Genomic DNA, 20,665 nt, shown 5'->3' with positions numbered 1-20,665 from the left:
ATGTCTAAACAGAAACCATTTATTACCAAACTAATTTATTTCTCAGAGTCCAAAACTTTCTGTAAGCAGCCTCCCTGGCCTGGATGAAGATCCAGCTTCTTAAGCTTCAAACTCAAATTCGAAATACTGTGGGTCGAAGTAGTGGATGCGGACATATCCATCTTCACCACCGCTGCTATAGCTGGAAAAAGATGGGCAAGGTCCAGTCAAATGGCTGTGGCAGAGGCAGGCCTGTGGGGCCTGGCATGAAAGTGGGTGGAGACCCAACCCAGGCTAAGTTCACTCCCTTCACTGAGGCCCTACCTCTTGCCATCAGGATGGAAGGCAACACTGTTGATAGGTCCAAAGTGGCCCTTGACTCTTCCAAACTCTTCTTCAAAGGCCAAATGGAAGAACCTGGAGGAAAGAAAGGGGAAAGGAGAGATTCCATTAATTCATTCTTCATCTCCTTCCAAAACCCATCTAAGGTAGCATTCCCCAAAATACAAACTTTATAAAAAAAAGTTAATAAAGCAGGGAGATTACAGTAAGTGAAAATGAATAAACAAAGTAAGATGAAGTCAGGGGAAGAAGGGACCCAAATGTCTGCCTGAACATAGCTAAAACTTAATGAGTGCTTATTATTGCTGGATAATGCTGTAACAAATATTGGCTCATTTATTTAATCAGCAAAATTTCAAGAAATATATTATTACTGTCCCATTATATGGCCAAAAAACATAGCTGGGTGCAGCATTGCAATCCCAGAGACTTGGGAGGCTGAGGTAGGAGCATTGCAAGCTGGAGACCAGCCTACAGGTTTATAATCCCAAAAGCATGGGAGGCTGAGGCAGGAGGATCACAAGTTCAAAGCCAGCTTCAGCAACTTAGCAAGGCCCTAAGCAACTTAGTGAAACCCTATCTCAAAAGAAAAAAAAAAAAGGGCTGGGGATGGGCTCTGAAGTTAAGTGCCACTAGATTCAATCCCTGGTTTAAAAAAAAAAAAAAGCATGGGCACAGAGAAATATAATGGTATGCATAATGGTATGTCTGTCAAATTCATGATTTATTTATTTATTTTTGGTACTAGGAATTGAACGCAGGGGCACTTAATCACTGAGTTATATCACCAACCCTTCTTATTTTTTTATTTAGAGACAAGTTGCTTGGAGCCTCACTAAGTCACTGAGGCTGCAGGTGCAAGGCCCTGGGTTCGATCCAGCATCACATAAAAATAAGTAAATAAAATAAAGGCATTGTATTGTGTCCAACTACACCTAAAAAATAAACATTAAAACAAAAACAAAAACAAAACAAAAAATACTGCACATGGTTTCCATTTGGAAGAAGGCCCCTCCCCTATACCTGGCCTCAAACTTGCCAATCCTGGTGGAGGTTGTGGTTACATCCATGGCTTCCTGACCACCACCCAGCACCACCTAAAGGGAAGAAGAAAGTCCACATGGGCCCAAAGGGCAGATGGGTCTATTTTTTTTTTCTTTCTCCTGTCCTATAAGTTCTTAACCTCTCTCATATCACAACAGGGGGATGCCAAGGGCAGGGATAAATAGACTCTTCAGCTGCCCAGTCCCCTGTGGCTACTCAGATGTTCAGCTTTATTATTGCTCCTCCTCTCTGCTTGACACCATATTTGTAGCCTACTTGCCAAACAAACATCCTGATCCAAGAAGCTTTCTGAGACTTGGCCTGAGTGGGGGTTCCCTTACATGGTCATAGTTGGGAGACAAGGCAGCTGAATTGACAGGACGTTCTGTCCGGAAAGTCTTCTGATGTTCAAGGGTTGTAGAGTCAAAGAGCTGGAGAGACAAGGCAAGGAGAAATATATAAAAAGTCCTTCTTGGGGGCAGCCAAAGGATGGGTACAGTCCTACCAGATCTCTTGCCCAGGCTTACCTTGGCTGTGTTGTCTTTGGATGCCGTGACAAACATGGTCATGTCCCTGGATAACTGGATATCATTGATCTGCCGGGAGTGCTCCTTAACATTCACCAATACATCTCCGGACTGAGGAAGGAGGAACTATGAGACTGACCAGCTCTGATTCTTACTAGCCCACTATCCTCAGAAACCAATACAACCTGGACTTTCCCCTTTATTCATTCCCTCAACCTAATCAGTTACCCCTAAATCTCTTTCTTTCTATACCAGGGATTGAACCACTGAGCTATATCCCCAGCCCTTTTTGTAATAGGGTCTCACTAAGTTGCTAAGACTGGTCTCAAACTTGCAGTCCTTCTGCCTCAGTCTCCCAAACTGCTGGGATTACAGGTGTGTAAAGCAATGCCTAACTGCTGCTGCAGCTTTTTTTTTTTTTTTTTGTACAGGGGATTGAATCCAGGTCACTCTACCCCTGAACTACAACTAGCTCGTTACTTTTTATTTTGGAGAGGTCTCACTACATTGCCCAAGTTGGCCTTGAATTTGGGATCCTCCTACCTCAGCACCCTGAATCACTGGGATGATAGGCATAAAGCACTGTATCAAATACCCTTTAAAGATTCCCTACTGGGGCTGGGGATGTGGCTCAAGCGGTAGCGCGCTCGCCTGGCATGCGTGCAGCCCGGGTTCGATCCTCAGCACCACATACCAACAAAGATGTTGTGTCCGCCGAGAACTAAAAAATAAATATTAAAAAATTCTCTCTCTCTCTCTCTCCTCTCTCACTCTCTCTTTAAAAAAAAAAAAAAAAAAAAAAAAAGATTCCCTACTGCCTAGAGGAAAATCAACTCCTTACCTCTAGACACAATGGACCTTAAAAATATAGGCCCTGTCCAGTTCTCCTACACCAGTGATTCCCTAAGAATCCATGTACTTCCTTAACTCTGGGCCTTTGTTCTTGCCACTTCTTTTGTCTTTGGAATAGTCTATGCTTCCTGTTTGAAGTTCCTCTTATTCTTCACAAGGTAGTGTATGTGCCACCTCCTCTGTGACATAGTACACCTTCCATACTTGGTTGAAACCTTTATGATGGCACAATTCAATCTAACTCATACGCCAGATAATTGCAAGTTTCTGTCCCCCTGGAGTAGAGACAATGACTGACTCACTTCTTTGCCTAGGAGCCTAGCATAGGGCCTAGCTCTGTGGCGACAGGAAAATACTTATTTATCATCATTATTAACATGTCCTGAGTACTCTGACAACTTTTTCAAAACCTGATGTAATTTGATCCTTGAGATATTTAAGATAAACAGACTCAGGGAAATTATGTAAATTGCTCAAGACCACCCAACTAGAAAGTGATGAATTCTATATCTGAATCCAGCCCTTGCTCTTAATCATTGTGCTAACCTCCTCTTTTTTTTGGGGGGAGGGGGGTGCTGGGGATTGAACCCAGGGTCTTGTATGTGCAAGGCAAGCACTCTACCAACTGAGCCATATCCCTAGCCCTAACCTCCTCTTGTAAGAAATCATTCTGGTGGGCTCAGGCTCCACTTGACCTCTTACCTTGGCACTATACTGGTTGAGCTCTCCACTTTCATGGCCTGCAATGATGCACTCTCCCAGAGGTCCCCAAACTGCACTGGTGATCTTGGAGTCATTGCAAGGGATCTTCATGTAGGGCTCATTGTTGTCTGTAGGGGGCAGCAGATGTCCAGCTCCAGCCTCAGGAGCTGACCTTTCACCTCCAACCAACCCAGGCCCCCAGCTGAGCCCCAGCCCTCACCAATCTGGCTTGGATCCCGCAGGTCAAAGAAGCTCACAAAGCACTGATAGCCCATCTGCTTGTCCGTGGAGAACATGATGATGTTGCCCCCAAAGTCAAAACCACAGGTGCGGACGGCTGAGTTGGTCTTGAGTAGGGCCAGCTGCTTCCCTGGAGAGAGGCAGGGTCTGGGCTACAACTTGTCCATTATCACTGCAGGGAGGACTGTCTTATCATCTGCCTGCCTGTCATCACGCCTCACTGTTGCTCCTGCTCTGGTGACCCTAACTTACTGCTCTCTTCTTCACTGCTGTGCTTTTGTTCAAATCTTTACACTTTTTCCTTACATACCCTGTTAACGTGGCACTGCTCATAATGGTTTATAGTCTATCTGTCTCCCCCACAAACTTTGCTACTCCACAGAATGGACCTGGTCTGATTCTCTGGATGTCCCTAGTGCCCAGCATAGAACTAGATGCCAGTATATACATATACTGAAGCTGGACCCTTCACCGCAACCCCAGCCCTGGGCCCAGCTCTTACCTATCTAGCTTGGATCACTTAAATATGAATGAGTTGAATATGCTCCTCTATCTTCAGGGTCAGCTTTCCCACTGCTCCAGGACCCTGCTAAAACTAACCAGACTGCAACTCTTTCCTGCAATGGCCTCTGCAGCAGGCCAAATTCCTCCCAAGCTAAGCTCCTGAATTTGGCACCCAAGGACTCTTTTGGCCTAACCTGCTTCTCTAGCCTCATCTTCTCTCCTGCCTATCTATTCCACTCCCCCAAAACAGAGCATCAACCAGATCAAATGACACAATAGTCTCCATGCTTACATTCCTGCAGGTGCCAAAGTGATGTTGTCTTTCTCTTCCTTTAAGGCCCAGCTCACATGTCACTTACTTTGGGAGACCTTGCAGGGCTGCTCCCACCCTTGCTCTAGGAAGTCAGCTGCTCCCCTTGGCCTTCCAGAGTAGTTTGTTTCCTCTCTCATGGCTTATTACATTGCTGTAATACTTCTTGCTCCTCTACCTTTCTTATTGTCTTATTCTCTAGACTGGGAACCATCTCTAGATTTATTTTGCATTCTCCTAGAATCTCTGTTTACTTACAGAGGTACACTAAAGGTGGTCAATTTTTGCTGAAAGAGTAAATGACTGAAGCTTACCTGTTTCACAGTCCCAGAGACGACAGCTGTTGTCAGCTGAGCCAGTGAGGACATGTTTGGTGTCCCCTGAAGAGGATGTTAAGAAACTTGACTGAGTTTACCAGAGCCCTTGGGAAGCCAACCGAATCATCTCCCAGTTCAGTCCCAAAGAGCCTTTCTTCCTCTTAACTCAGGGCACTCTAACCTCCTCATCCAGAAGTGGAACTTGTCCTGAATGTTTCCCCAACCAGTGAAGAGACTGGGAGTAGGAGGTATTATTCTACAGACCCACACCAGCATCCCAAACTCCCACCTTCAACTCAGCAACTCTTCTGCTGGCAGAGCCTGGAGCACAGCCTCAGAGTAAAACAAGGATACAGTCAGCATCTACACACCACACAGCACCAGTATGGCCCATGTAGGTGCCCAGTCTCTCCCCGTTCACAGAGTACCATACATTGACAATCTGGAGGAGCCAAATGACAGGATGGTTCACACCCCAGGAGTAGCAATGGCCACCTATTTTGCCCCAGGAACCCTCCTCAATCTCTAGCCTGCTGATTTCTTGGGCAAGAAAGTGGTAAAATTCCTAGATTCTCCTCCCTATCCGAATGTAAATAGCAGGGGAGTCAAATTTGCAAAAGCATCCTTATTTGCTGGGTCTGTCCTCTCCTCAATTCAGAATCTCTTATAAGAATAAAAGATTAGGTTGTACTCCAGTCCAAATAAACAGTAGCTCTGGTGATCTGTCCAAGTGGGAGGAATTTATAGCAGAGAAGTCTGGATTCCAGTGCCTGCTCTGTCACTATCTCATGGTATGATCTCAAATAAGGTGCTTCATCCCTCTTAACTTCAGCTTCTCCATCTTTAAAATAGTCAGAACAATAATGCCTTCTTTAAAGGGGAGGCTCCAATGAAATGATGTCTATGGGACTTATACGTAAGTGATAATATTAATTAGGTACTCCTATGCACGAAGAACTGTGCCAAGCTCTTTATGAGAACGAACTCATCTGGTTAAGGCAGTACTATAAGTCCCCATATATGTATTTTTTTCTTTTCTTTTTTGGAACGGGAGGGGTGTGTGAACCCTGGGCTTCCCATATGGGAGACTTTGCTGCGTTGAGCTGGATCCCAGCCCTAAAGATCCCCATACTTTATAAGAAGGAAAACTTGTTTAGAATGATTAACTGACATGCATAAAGTAACACTGCTAGTAGATGCAGGGATTAGTATTCAAATTAAATCAGTTTGACTTCAAAGCCCTCACTGTTAACTGCCTCTATATGTAGATGCCTCAAAAGGTAGTACTGTGAGATTGTACACTGAGTAGCAGATGCGACTGATTGGACCGAGACTAGGCGCATCTTCATTAAGACCCGTGTCTTTTTAAAATTTCTTCTTCTTCTTCGTTTATTTTCGTAATACTGGGGATTGAACCCAGGGCCTTGTTATGCTAAGCACTAATTCTACCACTGAGATACATTCCATGATTCTTTGTCCTACTGGACGTGACTTGTTCTATCAAGTTGATCCTTGTCCCTGTTCCCCATCCACAGTGGTCTCTTGTTTTTCTTCTCTCCAATTATTCATCTCTACCAAGAGTCGAATTCCTTCCTACCTTCCTAGATAGAATGCCCTCATCAACCTACCCCGGGATGGCATCTCCCTACTTTTTAGAATGGGATGTTCTTAGGTTCCCGTCTGGCAGTAAAACTGGATCGTCCACCCAGGGTCCGGGCAGAAGGAACTCGCCCTTGGGGGGACCCCTCCGCCTGTCCCGCCCGCCCGGACGCCGGCTCTCACAGGGTCCTTGGCCACAGTGAAGAGGAGGTCTCCCTCGCGGTTATACTTAATCTGCGTAATGGACCGCTCATGGCCCTGCAGCAGGATCGGCTTCTGTAGGGACAGGACAAGAGTGTCAGCGCCCAGAACTGGACCTCTTTCGGGCCCGGGACCCCCACCACAACACCCCCAACTCCGCGGAACTCACCATCTCGGCGGTGAAGCGACGAGAACGAGGCGTGAGCAGGACCGGAAGAGGCTTGGAACTACTTCCGCTCTCTCGTCTCCACCCCCCTCGCTCCCGGAAGTAGATGAGAGCGGCGTTGCCATGGCGGCGTCTCTGGGTGGGTAGTGGGCTCCGCCCGTCAACGCACTTTCTGATCCCCACCAGCAGTTCATTTCCTACTCCCCTCCACCCCGAACCCCGGCCCCTGCTACGACTCCAGTCCTCGGGCTCCTGAGTCCATCTCCCCCGCCTCCCAAGGCCTGTGCTCCCCGTCGAGCGCAGCCCGGGGCGTCGGAGAGCCAAAGAGCGGTGCGGAAGGCTATCTGGGGCTAGGAGCCTAGAGGAGGGCGAGGCCCAGCGGGCGGCCTGTGGGGCTGGCGGTCAGGGTGACTCTCCGTCCATCTGTATTTAGGGCAGGTGCTGGCTCTGGTGCTCGTGGCCGCTCTGTGGGGTGGCACGCAGCCGCTGCTGAAGCGAGCCTCCGCCGGCCTTCAGCAGGTTCATGAGCGGACCTGGGTCCGGCAGTTGCTGCAGGAGATGAAGACCCTTTTCTTGAATTTTGAGGTGCGTCTCTGAACAGCCCCTCTCACGGAAGAGTGGCCGCTAAATATTTGGTCTCTGGAGTCAAATAGGTCTGGGTGAGAATCCCAATCCCATCACTCCCAAGCAGCTCTTGGAGGAGTCACTTGTCCTCTGTGAGCCTCAGTTTTGTCATCTGTAAAATGGAAATTATGATAATCATAGGGCAGTTATGAGGATTGAAGTAAGACACACTTAGCATTGGACCTAGTACATCAAAAGTGTTCCATCCATGGATGCTGTTAGTATTTTATTATTGTGTTCTCTCCAATTATATGAAGAACTTGCAAGTCTTTCCAGAGGGAGAGCTTAGGGCTCAAATTGGCCCTTGGGGTGGAAGACAAAAAGGGATACGGGGAACTACTTCTGACCCCAAGTCTGCCAGTCAAGGCTACTGGGAAAGAACACATGGACACCACAACTTCTCAGGGTTAAGGGCCAGGAGAGGGATACAGATAAAAGTGTTGCATAAGTTCAGAGGAGGGAGACTGCAGATGGGAGACTTATGGTAGGCTTTCTGAAGGGGGTAATATTGGCACTAAAGACCTTACAGAATGGAGCTGGTATGGTGGCTCACGCCTGTAATCCCAGCAGCTCAGGAGGCTGAGGCAGGAGGATCACAAGTTCAAAGCCAGCCTCAGCAAAAGTGAGGCTCAGTGAGACCCTGTCTCTAAATATAATAGAAAATAGGGCTGGGGATGTGGCTCAGTGACCCAGTGCCCCTGAGTTCAATCCCTAGTACTAAAAAAAAAAAACAAAAAAAAACGGATGGGAAGTAGTCAAGCTAAAGGAAAGGGCATTTAAGAGCAAAGATGTGGGGCTGGGGATGTGGCCCAAGCGGTAGCACACTCGCCTAGCATGCGTGCGGCCCGGGTTCGATCCTCAGCAGCACCACATACCAACAAAGATGTTGTGTCCGCCGAGAACTAAGAATAAATAAATAAATGTTAAAATTCTCTCTCTCTCTCTCTCTCTCTCTCTCTCTCTCTCTCTCTCTCTCTTCTCTCTCTGTCCCCCCCCCTCTCTCTCATTCTCTCTTTAAAAAAAAAAAAAAAAAAAAAGAGCAAAGATGTGGAGTTCAGTTTATTTCTGTCTTTGCCCTGGGTCCTTCTCAGAGTGCTTAGTGTTCCTTGGATATTTCTAGAAGCTCAAAGAAGGCAGTGCTACTCAGGCAATTACACTGACGTCAGTTTTCTCCTATTTCCAGTACCTGGTGCCCTTTCTCCTCAACCAGTGTGGCTCCCTTCTCTACTACTTCACCCTGGCATCAACAGGTGGGTGTCTAGTGTACGGCTGCTCTGCTTAGTGGTGGAGGCCACCTGGGAAAGTTGTTTTGGGGAGGGAACCTGAAACACCTTGTTCCCCTTCAGTGAGGGAGAGCATATTACTGTTCCCTTCTTGGTAGCCTCCTCTGAGGGCAGAGGCACAGTGGACTGGTTGAGATATGGCCAGGCACGAGGTGGATCTGGAGCCTGGCAGTCTTGTGCAATAGCAGAGGAAGATGGAAAGTTCATTTTGTTGTGCCAAATGCTGACTATGTCCCTCTTGCTTCTAGTGAGTGCTACCTGTCTGACCTAGAACAAGTCCCTTATTTGAACCTTGGTGTTTTACAGCTGGATTCCTAGCATTGTGAAGATTATAAATTCGATATATGAGAAACATAGCAGAGTGCCTGGCACAATAAATACAAATTTCCTTTCTCCCAACATTTGTTGACTGCCCTCTACTGCATCAGATACTTTACTGATGTTACATATTTCATTTAAGTCCCATCATCACCCTGTGAAGCAAACATGATTGTCATCATATAGAATATTACAAAACTTTGGACAATTTACTTCACCCCTCTTAGTCTCACAGCATGACAGTGCAAAAGGATTTGAAGCTACATATTAAAATTTATGCTTTTGAATTTTACTTCTGTGGTTTTCCTCCCCTGGAGTCAAGACCCTCCAGGGACTCCAGGAAAGTTTAGGCCCCAATTAGTTCTAGGGAACCCCTCAAGGGCCATGGGAAGATGAGGGACAAGATAGCCACTTTCCTGCCACATGGTTTCAACTTGTCATTCCTCTTTGATCTATTTTACATTTAGAAATAGCTGCTCATAAGACTATTTAAGCCTCTGGCCCGATGTATTCATTGCTGCAAAACAATGTTGAACCTTATGCCACCTGGCATGCAGTTCACCAAGTTTTGAGCAAATTATAATTTTAGAATTTTATTATCTTGTCACCTACTCTGTATCCATCCTTTAATATCCACCTATTCTAATAATCAAAACAGTAGTGACTATTATCATAGTTTATCTTACAATATCCCTGCAAAAAAAATACCTACAGTGGTATCTTGCTATCACTGTTTTACATGTGGGAAAATAGGCTCAGAGGGTTTAAATATATAACCAAGATTATACTGAGAACCAAGGTCTGCCTCCCTCAACACCCTTGGTCTTCCATTGCATTAAGCTCCTTGCTCCCCCATCCCCCCCTTTTTTTTCCCCTAATGTGATAAGACATTTTGCATCTCAGCACTTCTTCTCATTTTGACTACCCAGATCTGACTCTAGCTGTGCCTATCTGTAACTCTCTGGCCATTGTCTTCACGCTGATTGTTGGGAAGGTCCTTGGAGAAGATATTGGTGGAAAAGGTAAGTCACGCTATTGGGAATGTAGGAAGCAGCTGCTTGGGCCTTGATGTACCTGGGTCAGTTCTTTCCCAGTCCGTCTCCCATGGGTTAGAGAGGAGGGCTTTCTCCCATCATGCCTTTTCTTCGCAACTCTCCTGCTTCCTTGTGGCCATCAGTTATTTCCTAACCCTAAGCAGTGTGGAGACAAGAGGCTGGGGGGGCAGTTGGTACTGGGCCCCATATGAACCCTTTCCCCAGCCCTGTACCTGCTCCTTCTTGCTAGCATGCTAGGCTCAGAGCCCCTTGATTTCTGCCACTATCCTAGGAGCAGTCGCTGGCATGGTGTTCACCATAACAGGAATTGCACTTTGTATCACAAGCTCAGTGAACAAGACTCAGAGGCCACCATCTACTTTTTGAGTGGACCAACCCCAGCTTCCAGCTCTGCTATCTCCAGGAAACCCCTGGGCCAAGGTGCAGGCAATGAGCAGATGGACCAAGAACTTGCCCTCTCTGAGCCTCAGTTTCCTCATCTCTTATGGGGATAGTAGCTACCTCGTGGATCACAGTAAGAGAACAGCAGTAAAAGGATTTTGTAATCTTCAAGTGGTGTTCAGCTGTTGGGATTTCGCACGGGACACTTCACACTCACCCTCAGCAGCTCTCTGCCTCAACAGCTCTTCTGCTAAAATCTCAGGTCATTATTACCCAACCACTGTTACCCTGGCCAGCTCTGGACCATCATGGTGGCAGAATACAGGGACTGCAGAGGCCCAGCTACATGGAAAAGACCAGCTGCTGTGTTGCAGTCTTGAAGCCAGAAATGTGACTGAGATACCTCCAGTGCTCAGTGCCTTGGTGACTTAGGGGAGCAACTGAGGAGAAGAGGGTGCATCAGAATGTAGATATAGGACGTATGAACTCCGTTAGCCTTGCATTTCCCACCCATGAGGTGGGCAGAAATGCTCACCTGCCAGCCCCTCTCAAGACAGGTAGACAACTGAGCCCCAGCATCACCTAACTGTAATATCCAGTACAATACCTGGCCAGTAGCAGCCTTCAATAAATCTGTGCTAAACAGGTTAGTTAAGTATTCTTTTATTGTGACAAATCTACTTTCACATTTGTGGTCGCTTGCCAAGCTCAATCAGCTACTCCTTTCTCTGGACAGAGAATCCCATAAGAAAACAGCCTCCACATCTAGGGCTGCTCTGCTGAGGAGAAAGAAGACTGGGCTATAGGCCTAGAAGAATGGGAAGGGGTTGAGGAAACCACATCCCTATAAGCACAGGGGAGACGTTGATTCTCAGGAACAGGCTGAAGACAAAAGGTGTCTACCCAACTGCTGTCTTCCTGTTTCTTTTTAGAGCTTTGGCTCTCAAGATGGTGCAATGGCTAAGGCTGAGGATGCAGTCTAGCTCCAGACTTGTGTTCCGAGGACACGGCCTCCTCCACTGTTTGTGCTGCTCTCTGGAGGAAATGATGATAAGTACAGAATGGAGCCATGTATGTGTCCAGCCTCTAGCCCCCTGCAGGAAACCCCCCCTCCCCCAGAAAAGACTAGAAATTAAGAACTCCAGCTAGGCATGGTGGCACAAGCCTGTAATCCCTGCAGACTGGAGGCTGAGGCAGGAGGATTCCCAATTCAAAGGCAGCCTCAAGCTTAGTAAGAACCTGTCTCCAAATCAAAAATTAAAAAGGGGGGCTGGGGATGTGGCTCAAGCAGTAGCGCGCTCGCCTGGCATGCGTGCGGCTCGGGTTCGATCCTCAGCACCACATACCAACAAAGATGTTGTGTCTGCCGAAAACTAAACAATAAATATTAAAAATTCTCTCTCTCTCTCTCTCTCTCTCTCTCTCTCTCTCTCTCTCTCTCTCTCCTCTCCCCCCCCTCCTCTCTCACTCTCTCTTTAAAAAAAAAATAAAAAATTAAAAAGGGTTGGGGAAGTGGCTCAGTGGTTAAGCACCCCTGGGTTCAATTCCAGGTAGCAAAAACAAAAAAAGAACTTTTTTTATTTTTTTTATTTTTGGTACTGGGGATTGAACCCAGGGACACTCAACTACTGAGCCACATTCCCAGCCCTTTTTTGAATTTACTGAGCCACATTCCCAGCCCTTTTTTGAATTTTATTTGGAAATGGTCTCGCTGAGTTGCTTGGGCCTTGCTAAGTTGATAAGGCTGGCTTTGAACTTCCGATCCTCCTGCCTTAGCCTCTTGAATTGCTGGGATTACAGGCATGTGCCACCGTGCCCAGCTTCTTTGTTTAATGAGGTAGAAAGTCAAGCTTTAGGATGTTAGGAGGTCTTACAGTCACAAAGGGAGGACCTATTCCTGGACTCAGAACTGCCAGTTTCTAGCTCTAAACTCCCATCTCCAAGTATGGCTTTCTGATCCTGGAGTTTACCTGGTCCAAGGGCTGCTCTGTCCAGGTGTCTTCATTGTCTGCTACGTCTTGGGCCCCTGTTGTCTCCCTCCTTGGGTGAGGAGCCCTGTATATTCCCTTAACTCCTAATGAGGGAGGTAAAATTGACTGATGCCCAGACTGCAGAGTCCTTGGCCTTCTTTCCCTTGACCTCTATACTCTTTCCCCTCCCCTGCTTGCTTCACATTCCCCACTATTCAGAGGATGGCAGGGAAGTTGAGAGGCAGGCTTTTAATCCCAGCCCTAGTCCTTGTAAAGCCCACCCCTGAATCATTTTGAGATAAGCATTGCCCTTTCCATGTGCTTCTTTTCATATGATAAGTCCCTAAGAAAAAGCAAGAGACTGGACATGCCAACAGGAGAGTAGAAGACAATTATGCTGAGGTCAGAGCCAGCTCTATACCTGGGCATTCTGCCCCAACAGATATCCCCAACAATAGCAGGTACCATCCTGTGTCACTGTCAAAGGGTGGCTACGTAAAGTGTCTGCCTAGAAGGCTTAAGACCCATGGAATGGGTTTCAATCCCCAGCACTGGCTGGGCACAGTGGCTGGCACACACCTGTAATCCTAGCGACTCAGGAGGCTGAGGAAGGAAGATTGCAAGTTCAAGGCCAGCCTCAGCAACTTAGAGAGGCCCTAAGCAACTGTAGGCCCAGGGGCCTGTCTCAAAAAATAAAAATAATAAAAAAGCTCGGTTATTGCTCAGTAGTTAAGCACCCCTGGGTTCAATCCCCATTACCAAAACCAAAACCACAACATCAGTCCCCAGCACAGGAAAAAAAGAGGGGTGATTGGCTGAGAAAGGCTTGGTCCACAGAGGCCCCTCACCTGATGGAAACAAGAGAGTGGGGAGCTTGCTTCTTGGCTGAATGTTCTGCTGGGGTCTGGCATAGAAAACAGATGGTTCAATTTGTGCTGGTTCTTTTGGAAAGGGAAGAGTGACCTGTGTCCTGAGGCCTTGGTCCTACAGAAAGAACACTGGGCTCAGACCCTGGTTTCTGGCTTGTCTCACCTTTCTTATTCCCCAATCTAGGCTTCAGCATGCCATGAGGCCTGTGGGAGCTTGGGAGAGGCAGTGCCATCTACCTTCACAGTCTGCATCCTCCCTTCCTACCCCTTCTTCCCACCAGACTGCCTATCCAGGGACGGAGCAGCTGGTGCCTGGCACTCGAAGATACCCAGTGAAACCAAACTATACTTGGACTTCATGCTCACTGGCTCATATCTTCGGAGGGCTCAGACCTGTAATAGGATGGGGAGCTGAGGTTCCTGGGGCACTGCTATTCAAAGAATGCCAGTTCTGTCTCCCAGCATCCAACCTATCAAGAAGGCATCAGGCCCTTCAATAGATGAATGGATTTAAAAAATGTGGCATTTATACACAATGGAATATTACTCAGCACAAAAAAATAACAAGATCATGGCATTTGCAGGCAAATGGATGGCATTAGAGCATATTTTGCTAAGTGAAGTTAGCTAATCCCTAAAAAACAAATGCCGAATGTCTTCTCTGATATAAGGGGGGTGACTCAAAATGGGATAGAGAGGAAGAGCATGAGAAGAAGACTACCACTAAATAGGGAAGAGAGGTGGGAGGGAAAAAGAGGGAGAAGGGGAGTTGCACGGAAGATGGAAGGAGAACCTCATTGTTATACAGAATACATATATGATGTGAGGAGAAAAAAAAAGTGTGTCACATTAGATTGGATAGAAAGAAAGGATGGGAGAGGAGGGGAGGAGTAGGGAGGATAGGAAGGGCAGCAGAATAGAATAGACAATATGATTGATGTATGTACATTCCATGTATGTAAATTATATGTCAAAATACATTCTGCTGTCATGTATGACTAAAAAAATAAATAAAAATAATTTGTATGGTTAAAAAAAAAAAAAGAAGGCATTAGGTCTACAACTTCACCTTGAAGATCAGTTCTGGTCTGGTCTGTGCTACTCAATAACTGTGTCACCCTGAACAAATCATTTTACTCCTATGAACTTCAGTTTCCACCTCTGGAAAATGGTGATAATCTATTTCACGAGATTATTGAAAGGATGCAGTGAAATAAGGTCAGAGTTCAAATTTATCAGAGTTCTCTACTTCATTCCGACCCCCATGCCCTGTGGATCACCTACCCTCTGCCTGTGGGGTCTATACTTCAGGCCTGGAGGATACCTACAATGAAAGAAGGAAAGGCTTGTGTGGGCAGAGGACATGGAGTCAGCACGCTCACCAGAGGGCACCTTTCTCTGCTGCAACCACATACATACCAGCAGCCCCTGGGCAGGGAGGGACTGGGCACCAGCAGCTCCAGATAGGGAAGGGCCTTAAATTCATCCTCTCCAACAGCCACGTAGTAATGGCCATTCACCAAAGCCTCCACCGATGACAGTGTGAGCCCCTCCAGGGTGCAGAGTCTGGGGGAGAGGTGAGCAGGATAAGGACCTACAGACAGATTGCCTCTTCACAGTCAGCAGGCAGTGAGGGGGCAGGTACCCTCTGGCCTCTGGCCCTCAGACCTAGGCTCTGCCTTGGTTCTGAGGGCTGGGCCAGAGAGACCACTTCTTATGGCACAGGAGGAAATCCTGCTGGAGGGAACATTCTCCTTTTGCCGTTTCATCCTCAGGAACAGCTGAACTCAGTAAGGAGACTCTCTGGAGACTTTTGGGTTTCCCCAGGCCCCATACTCACTTATGCACATCCCCATTCTGTAACTTGGCCTTGTCAGTCAGGAGCTTCAACATAGTTTCCCAGTCCTGAATGGCAGCCTGGGACACCTTCAGATTGAATGGAGGACTTAGCAGATCCCCATTCCTAAACACACTGAGACAAAGAACCACCTGGTGAGAGGGAGGGACCTGGGACTCCCTTCATGTGAGAAGGATGGCACAGGTGCCAGAAGATGGTTTGAGAACTACTGTACTGATCCAATTCCACCCATCAAACATGTTGGACATTTTTTTTTTTTGTATCCAGGATTGACCCGGAGTGCTTAACCATGGGGCAGCATCCCCAGCCCTTTTTTGTATTTTATTTAGAGACAGATGAGTTGCTTAGGGCCTGGCTTTAAACTCATGATCTCCTGCATGGCTTCCCAAACTACTGGGATTACCACACCTGGCATGTTGGACCTTTTATTTCCCACTGGTAATCAAAAGCTCCTGGAACAAACACACCCATTTTATCTATACCCTGCTATCTGATGCTGGACTCACTGGATATAGAAGGGGATGCCTGCAGGCAGCCACTGTCCAAGAGCCCAGTCACACGGGTGGCCAGTCATGAGAGGATCCTGAAACCCAAGTCAGATCCCCAAATCAGGAGAGAGGTATTTGGTTAGGGATGAGTCAGCCCAAGAAAAGTGTAGTGAGCTGGAAGGAACCAGACTCCTATAGGGAAGGAGGCAAGGAGGGGGCCCTTTCACTAAAGGGTGCTTTTAGATCCCTTAAGTCACTCTAACCATCCTCTACCCCCATGTGTATTTCACAGTTTCCTCTTTCCTTTGGGAACCACACAGGACCACGGGATAGTGTCTTGAAATTCCATACCCCAAGGAGAGCAGCAAGCTCCAGAGTGGGAGTGGAGAGTGTCCCCCAAGAAACCTGCAGCTCTTGCTGCTTCCAGGGTCTCTGACTTCCCAGAGCAATTTGGAGCAATCCCAAATCCTACCTAGGAGGGCTGGGAGGGCAGAGGGGCTGGGGGACAGCCTTCCTCAGTACTCACTTGTAGTCTGCTGCTCTTCCCACCTGGATCCTTCCCTCCAGGGGGTAAATAGCTGAAAAGACATTGGATGAAGGTCATTTTGGGGAGTCTGGTGTTTCAACAACTAAGTAACTGCCAGAGCATGGGCTGGGGCACACCTTGCCAGGTACCTCTCCCCACAAGGACAGTTTCTCAGCATACTCAGGCCAGAAACAGATGCTGGTACTTGAACCTACCTTAGAATTCTTTAAATGCCAGGTCAGGCTGGAAATTCAGACTAGGATTATTGGCAATAGTGTTAAAGACTGAGAGAAAAGAGGACATTAAATATCCTACTATATCTCAGGAATTTTTACATTCATGAAGTGGATGGCTTAATCTACATTTTGTATGAGATTCAAGAGAAGCTAAGTGACTTACCCAAGGTAAGTCACTTACCATAGGAAGTGACTAAGACTCTGTCTAGCTCCCAAACCCTTGTTCTCTCCATTGTAGTAAGCAACCTCAGCTAAGAGCTCAGAGTAGGATGTGGAAGCCAGAGCTGGACTGGAAAGTCAGATAACTTAAAATTCTTTTCCCACCTTGGAAGGTGGCCCACCCTCCAGAGAGGGATGATCCTAGCCTACCTGAAAGGTTGGGATACATAGCAGGGAGAGAGGAAGTGTCATCAGATTTAGAGTAGTGGTGATGGTGGTGGGAGGGGATCTAATCAAGATCTTTTACAAAAAAGTTCAAACTGCAGAATAGTCTCCTTCCCATGGTCCTGATTGTGGTGGGCATGGGCCCCAGTACCAGACAAAATCCAATCTAAATTATAGCTCAACCACTTGTTGCTCACGTACTTAGGCAGGTGTTCACTATTTCTCCCCTCCCTGTTTAAGTAACAAAATACATAAAGCTGGTAACTACACACCAGACTCACTATTGTTCCTGCTACTGCCTCTCTCCGAGGCTCTTTGACCAGGCTCAGCCTACTTACTGAAGCTTGCGAAATCTTTCGAAGCCAGCAGCCACATACTGCCCTCCATTTTGCAGTTCTGCCAGGTCGGTGACAGGGTGGCCATGAAAAGGTGTATAGAGGGCACGCACAGCTAGTGGGGCCTGCACGGCTGATGTCACCTCATAAAAGAAGGCCTCCATGGTGGGGAAACGGCGTTGGGTCACCACCAGCTGGCGGCCTGGGGAGTGGGGATCCCCATTTCGGTATACCACTATCCTCTTGGCTCCTGAACTTCCACCTGCCATAGTGTGTCCTCTGTCAAGAGACACAGAACTGTTGCCAGGCAACGAAGGCAGGGCTAGAGCCATGCCAATGAGAGGTGGAGTCCTGCCCTTTCAGGGAGAGCCTATGGTAGGGGCATTTTTCTGCATTCACAATCTCACTGATAGGGCCTCACAAGAATAGGACAGGTATGATCACTGTATGAAAAAAAAAGACCCTGGGGCTCAGTAAGAGAGGACAGCAGAGATCCTACTTAAATACAGTGTTCCAGTACTTTCCAGAGCCTTTTCCACTCTGAAGCCTAACAGTTGAGCTCAAGTGAGGATCAGGTTGGGAACTATTCCCCAAAGAAGATCTGCCCTCAGATCTGCCCCTGGGCTGAGGCTCCCAGCTGGCTCTGGGATTGACACTCACCCCATGATGACAGGAAGTAAACAGGAGGGATGAAAGCAGCCAGGCTCAAAATCCAAGAAAAATTTTTATTCTCTTCCAGGCCTCCCACTTGTCTTTCCCCATATAACTAATCCTTAACCTGAAATTTGGATTGAGCCAAAAGCTGAGGATGAAAAGGTGTCCTTTGCCCTCTGCACTATGCCTCTAGTCTCTGCTCCAATCTCCATTGGCCCCACTAGTCATTGATGGCTGGGGACGAGGGCAGGGGAGGCAGATGAAGGCCTGTCTTCACCACAGCCTTGTCATAGCAAACCTCTTTGGAACCTGTTCCTCTGCTAGCTCCTCAGGATCTAGCTTGGTGGTCCTGCTTTCCGTAGCCTGTCCCTCCACTGGTCCTCTCCTTTCTGGTCTAATCCTGTGGAAGATAGGGTCTCAGGTGTCCTTGAGCTCCACAGTACAGTCCTCTAGCTTTTCCAGCTTTCATGACTAGGCTTATTGGAGGTTCCAACTATGGAACTTCTGCCATAGGGCCCTGGCCCTTGGACATTTGAATCCTCCTGAAATATAGGGCACCATGCTTTGGTCCTGCCATGGTCCCATCATAAATGATGTATGTGGTCCTTGGAGAGGTCATATCTTGTGGCCTGCTGTTTGGTAGTCAGGTTTTTTTTTGTGGTTTGGTCTCTGGGAGACTTGTCCTCAATATTTGGGTCCTCACAATGCGGGCAGCTGTCTTCTGGCCTTCCCAGAACAGGGGCTCCTAGATTTGAGGCTCCTCAGGATCTGGTCCTCTAGGAATTTTGTCTGCTGTAGGCAGGCCCCTTTAAAGGTTTGTCCTTCATGGTTTTGTTCTTTGGCGAACCTGTCCCTTCCAGCCTGGCTGTCTGATGGCGTAGGCAGCTGTGGTCCAACCCTCCTATAGCACAATTCTCTGCCCTTAGCCCCAGCAGTGATTTTGTCTACAGTGGCCAGACTTTCTGGGTACTTAAGGAGTTGTGATTTGCCTTTTTGGCAGGAATCATCTGCATGGTCCAGCTCTCCAGTGGTCCTCTCTCTGCAGAACTGGTCCTTCAGCAGTGGGTTTGGTTGTGACCAGGCTTTCTCACAGGCCAGTCCCCCATGGTCTGTGCACATGCTGGGCTCATCTGTGGTCTGGCCTGCTTCTGGGGATCTCAGTGTTTGTTTGAGAATTAGGTACTGTTGGGAGAGAACAAATACTGTAACATGTGGGCCTGCTTATACAGGCCCTAACTCCTAACCCTTCACCCATTCTAAAAGTTAGTGCCTACCTCCTTGCGACTGTTGATGGCCTGTTGTATCCACAGCAGTTCCATGGCCAAATGGCTGCGGTGAAACTGGAGCTCTTGGATCTCATGCTGGCTATGGGATGGTCCTGGACCTGTGGCTTCTTTGAAGGAGGCAAGACAGGAAGGAGAATGCATTGAGCTATAGACACTGGAAGCTGATTTAGCCCCAGACCTGGCAACCCCTCACTGCTCATGTGTTTCCTTCAACTAGGCAGGGGAGGGAGGGAGAAAAGGGTTGCAGCTAATCTGGCACATCCCTTTTACTTTTTAGACTGGGAGGCTAAGGCCCTGAGAGGATCAGGGACTTTTCCTGATCTAGACAGAGAGGTACCTGAGTTCTTCATCCTTGATGTATTTGTTTCCTCTTGGCTGGATTTCCTGCTCTGCTCAACCTGAAGCCAGAGGTTGTCATCTCTGCAGGGAAGTCTTCCTGGGTTTGTTGAACTCTCTCCTGACTTCTTCAGCACCATCTCCTCCCGGAGGGCCTCTTTCACAGACTCTTTATATGGAAAGTGGCTGCATAGTTTCTTCTCTGGACTTGGTATCCTCTTTCCTGCTTTCCAGGAGCGTTGAGATTTTGCCTTCTGCAAAACCAGAAAGGTATGATAGTCCCAGGGCTAAACCCCTGGCACCATGATCTAGCTGACAAGTTAATTAAGGAATGGGGTGTGAGGAGCAGTCTGCTGTAGAGGCCTGTCAGCTGGAAGAGTAGGTTCTATCACTCCTTTGAATTCCCTGCCAGGTCTTCCTTACTCTCCCTTCTCCCCCTGGGATGTGTACTACCTCTGGGAGAAACAGAGGCCTGGGAATTCTGCCGGCAGTCCACTGAAGCGAGCCCAAGTCGCCTTCTATCTCTTGTACAATTGCCTCATACTCAGCTCGCAGGCTCTGGAACTGGCGTCGAACCAAGAAGCCCCTGACACAGGCCTGGTGTGGAGAACGAGAGTTAGAACACCCTTGGCACTTTATTTTTTATTTTTGCTAATATATTTGCTTAAAAGTCCTTGGTACATTAGAAGAGGGAACATATCTTGGGGTATTCTCTGGAGACGTTATCCCGGAGACTGCAAAAATGGACATGGCCACGGGGAAAGGACAGGTGACAGTGGGCGCTGGGGCTCCAGGAATTCAAGGGAGTATGCTGGGCTTTACTCTCCTCGCTTTTAGACGCTTCCGGAACTTTCCCTGACCCACACGCTCGTGCGGGTCAAGGGTGCGGGCTTAGGGAAGTCCATGGATCTCCGCATTCTTCGGGAGTTGCAGAGGTGGGATGGCATCTCCAGAGGTTGGGTAGGGACTGACCGTGACAGCCTCACCCTACTGAAAGTAGGAGACCCTAGGTGCAACCCCGACCACCCCTCTGCCCCGAACCTGCAAGGCCGACACCTTCCGAAGTAACAATTCGGTCTCCATCAGGAAGCTAACGTCCCCTGCCGAGCGCTTGCGCAGTGCGTCCTCTGGCAGCACAGCTCCTGAGCATGCGCAGTTTAAGGCATGGAGGCCCCGCCCCGCTGCCTCCAAGGCAACCTTCACCTAGCCTGCTTTAGACTCGTCTGGCTGCCAAGCGCTCAGGCTGGCCTTCCATTCTCTTGAAGCCACTAGCTTCATC

General features: G+C 47.9%; 4 protein-coding genes across 20 annotated transcripts; 1 reads left to right on the top strand and 3 right to left on the bottom strand.

The window, feature by feature from the left end:
* Nucleotide 1: 1 nt before the first annotated feature.
* Nucleotides 2-6,936, bottom strand: Eif3i (eukaryotic translation initiation factor 3 subunit I). The gene is made up of 11 exons (XM_005317745.5): nt 6,787-6,936; nt 6,600-6,692; nt 5,172-5,259; nt 4,815-4,880; nt 3,667-3,816; nt 3,447-3,574; nt 1,893-2,003; nt 1,707-1,796; nt 1,345-1,418; nt 304-396; nt 2-181 (listed from the first exon to the last, which is right to left on the bottom strand). The coding sequence occupies exons 1-11, from the start codon at nt 6,787-6,789 to the stop codon at nt 100-102; spliced, it is 978 nt and encodes a 325-aa protein (XP_005317802.1). The 5' UTR covers nt 6,790-6,936; the 3' UTR covers nt 2-99.
* Tmem234 (transmembrane protein 234) lies at nt 6,841-11,094 on the top strand. Of its 2 annotated transcripts, XM_021735144.3 has the most exons (5): nt 6,841-6,922; nt 7,217-7,368; nt 8,591-8,657; nt 9,938-10,030; nt 10,335-11,094. In XM_021735144.3, the coding sequence occupies exons 1-5, from the start codon at nt 6,907-6,909 to the stop codon at nt 10,427-10,429; spliced, it is 423 nt and encodes a 140-aa protein (XP_021590819.1). In that variant the 5' UTR covers nt 6,841-6,906; the 3' UTR covers nt 10,430-11,094. The 2 variants fall into 2 exon arrangements, with proteins under 2 accessions (XP_021590819.1, XP_040144236.1); XM_040288302.2 differs by lacking the exon at nt 7,217-7,368 and having other exon boundaries at nt 6,852-6,922.
* On the bottom strand, nt 11,092-18,202 carry Dcdc2b (doublecortin domain containing 2B). 16 transcript variants are annotated; one of them, XM_078025846.1, is made up of 10 exons: nt 18,063-18,202; nt 17,114-17,389; nt 16,156-16,207; nt 15,648-15,724; nt 15,124-15,255; nt 14,703-14,849; nt 14,568-14,607; nt 13,263-13,398; nt 12,415-12,518; nt 11,092-11,479 (listed from the first exon to the last, which is right to left on the bottom strand). In XM_078025846.1, the coding sequence occupies exons 2-10, from the start codon at nt 17,377-17,379 to the stop codon at nt 11,405-11,407; spliced, it is 1,029 nt and encodes a 342-aa protein (XP_077881972.1). In that variant the 5' UTR covers nt 17,380-17,389; nt 18,063-18,202; the 3' UTR covers nt 11,092-11,404. The 16 variants fall into 16 exon arrangements, 10 of the variants coding, with proteins under 10 accessions (XP_077881972.1, XP_005317801.3, XP_077881973.1 ...); XR_013427684.1 differs by lacking the exon at nt 18,063-18,202 and adding an exon at nt 12,994-13,094 and having other exon boundaries at nt 11,453-11,479; nt 13,263-13,318; nt 17,114-17,666; XR_013427682.1 differs by lacking the exon at nt 18,063-18,202 and adding an exon at nt 12,994-13,094 and having other exon boundaries at nt 11,461-11,479; nt 17,114-17,666.
* Iqcc (IQ motif containing C) lies at nt 17,822-20,599 on the bottom strand. Its single transcript, XM_005342986.5, is given in 8 exon segments — nt 17,822-18,275; nt 18,278-18,362; nt 18,364-18,466; nt 18,468-18,946; nt 19,039-19,157; nt 19,388-19,640; nt 19,840-19,983; nt 20,428-20,599. Coding segments are annotated over 8 exon segments (1,401 nt in total). The 5' UTR covers nt 20,470-20,599; the 3' UTR covers nt 17,822-18,099.
* Nucleotides 20,600-20,665: the final 66 nt, after the last annotated feature.

Source organism: Ictidomys tridecemlineatus, chromosome 11 (assembly GCF_052094955.1).
Source record: "Ictidomys tridecemlineatus isolate mIctTri1 chromosome 11, mIctTri1.hap1, whole genome shotgun sequence".
Taxonomy (NCBI): Eukaryota; Metazoa; Chordata; class Mammalia; order Rodentia; family Sciuridae; genus Ictidomys; species Ictidomys tridecemlineatus.
The sequence above is the reverse complement of the archived record's forward strand: the minus strand, read 5'-3'. Positions and strand labels throughout refer to the sequence as shown.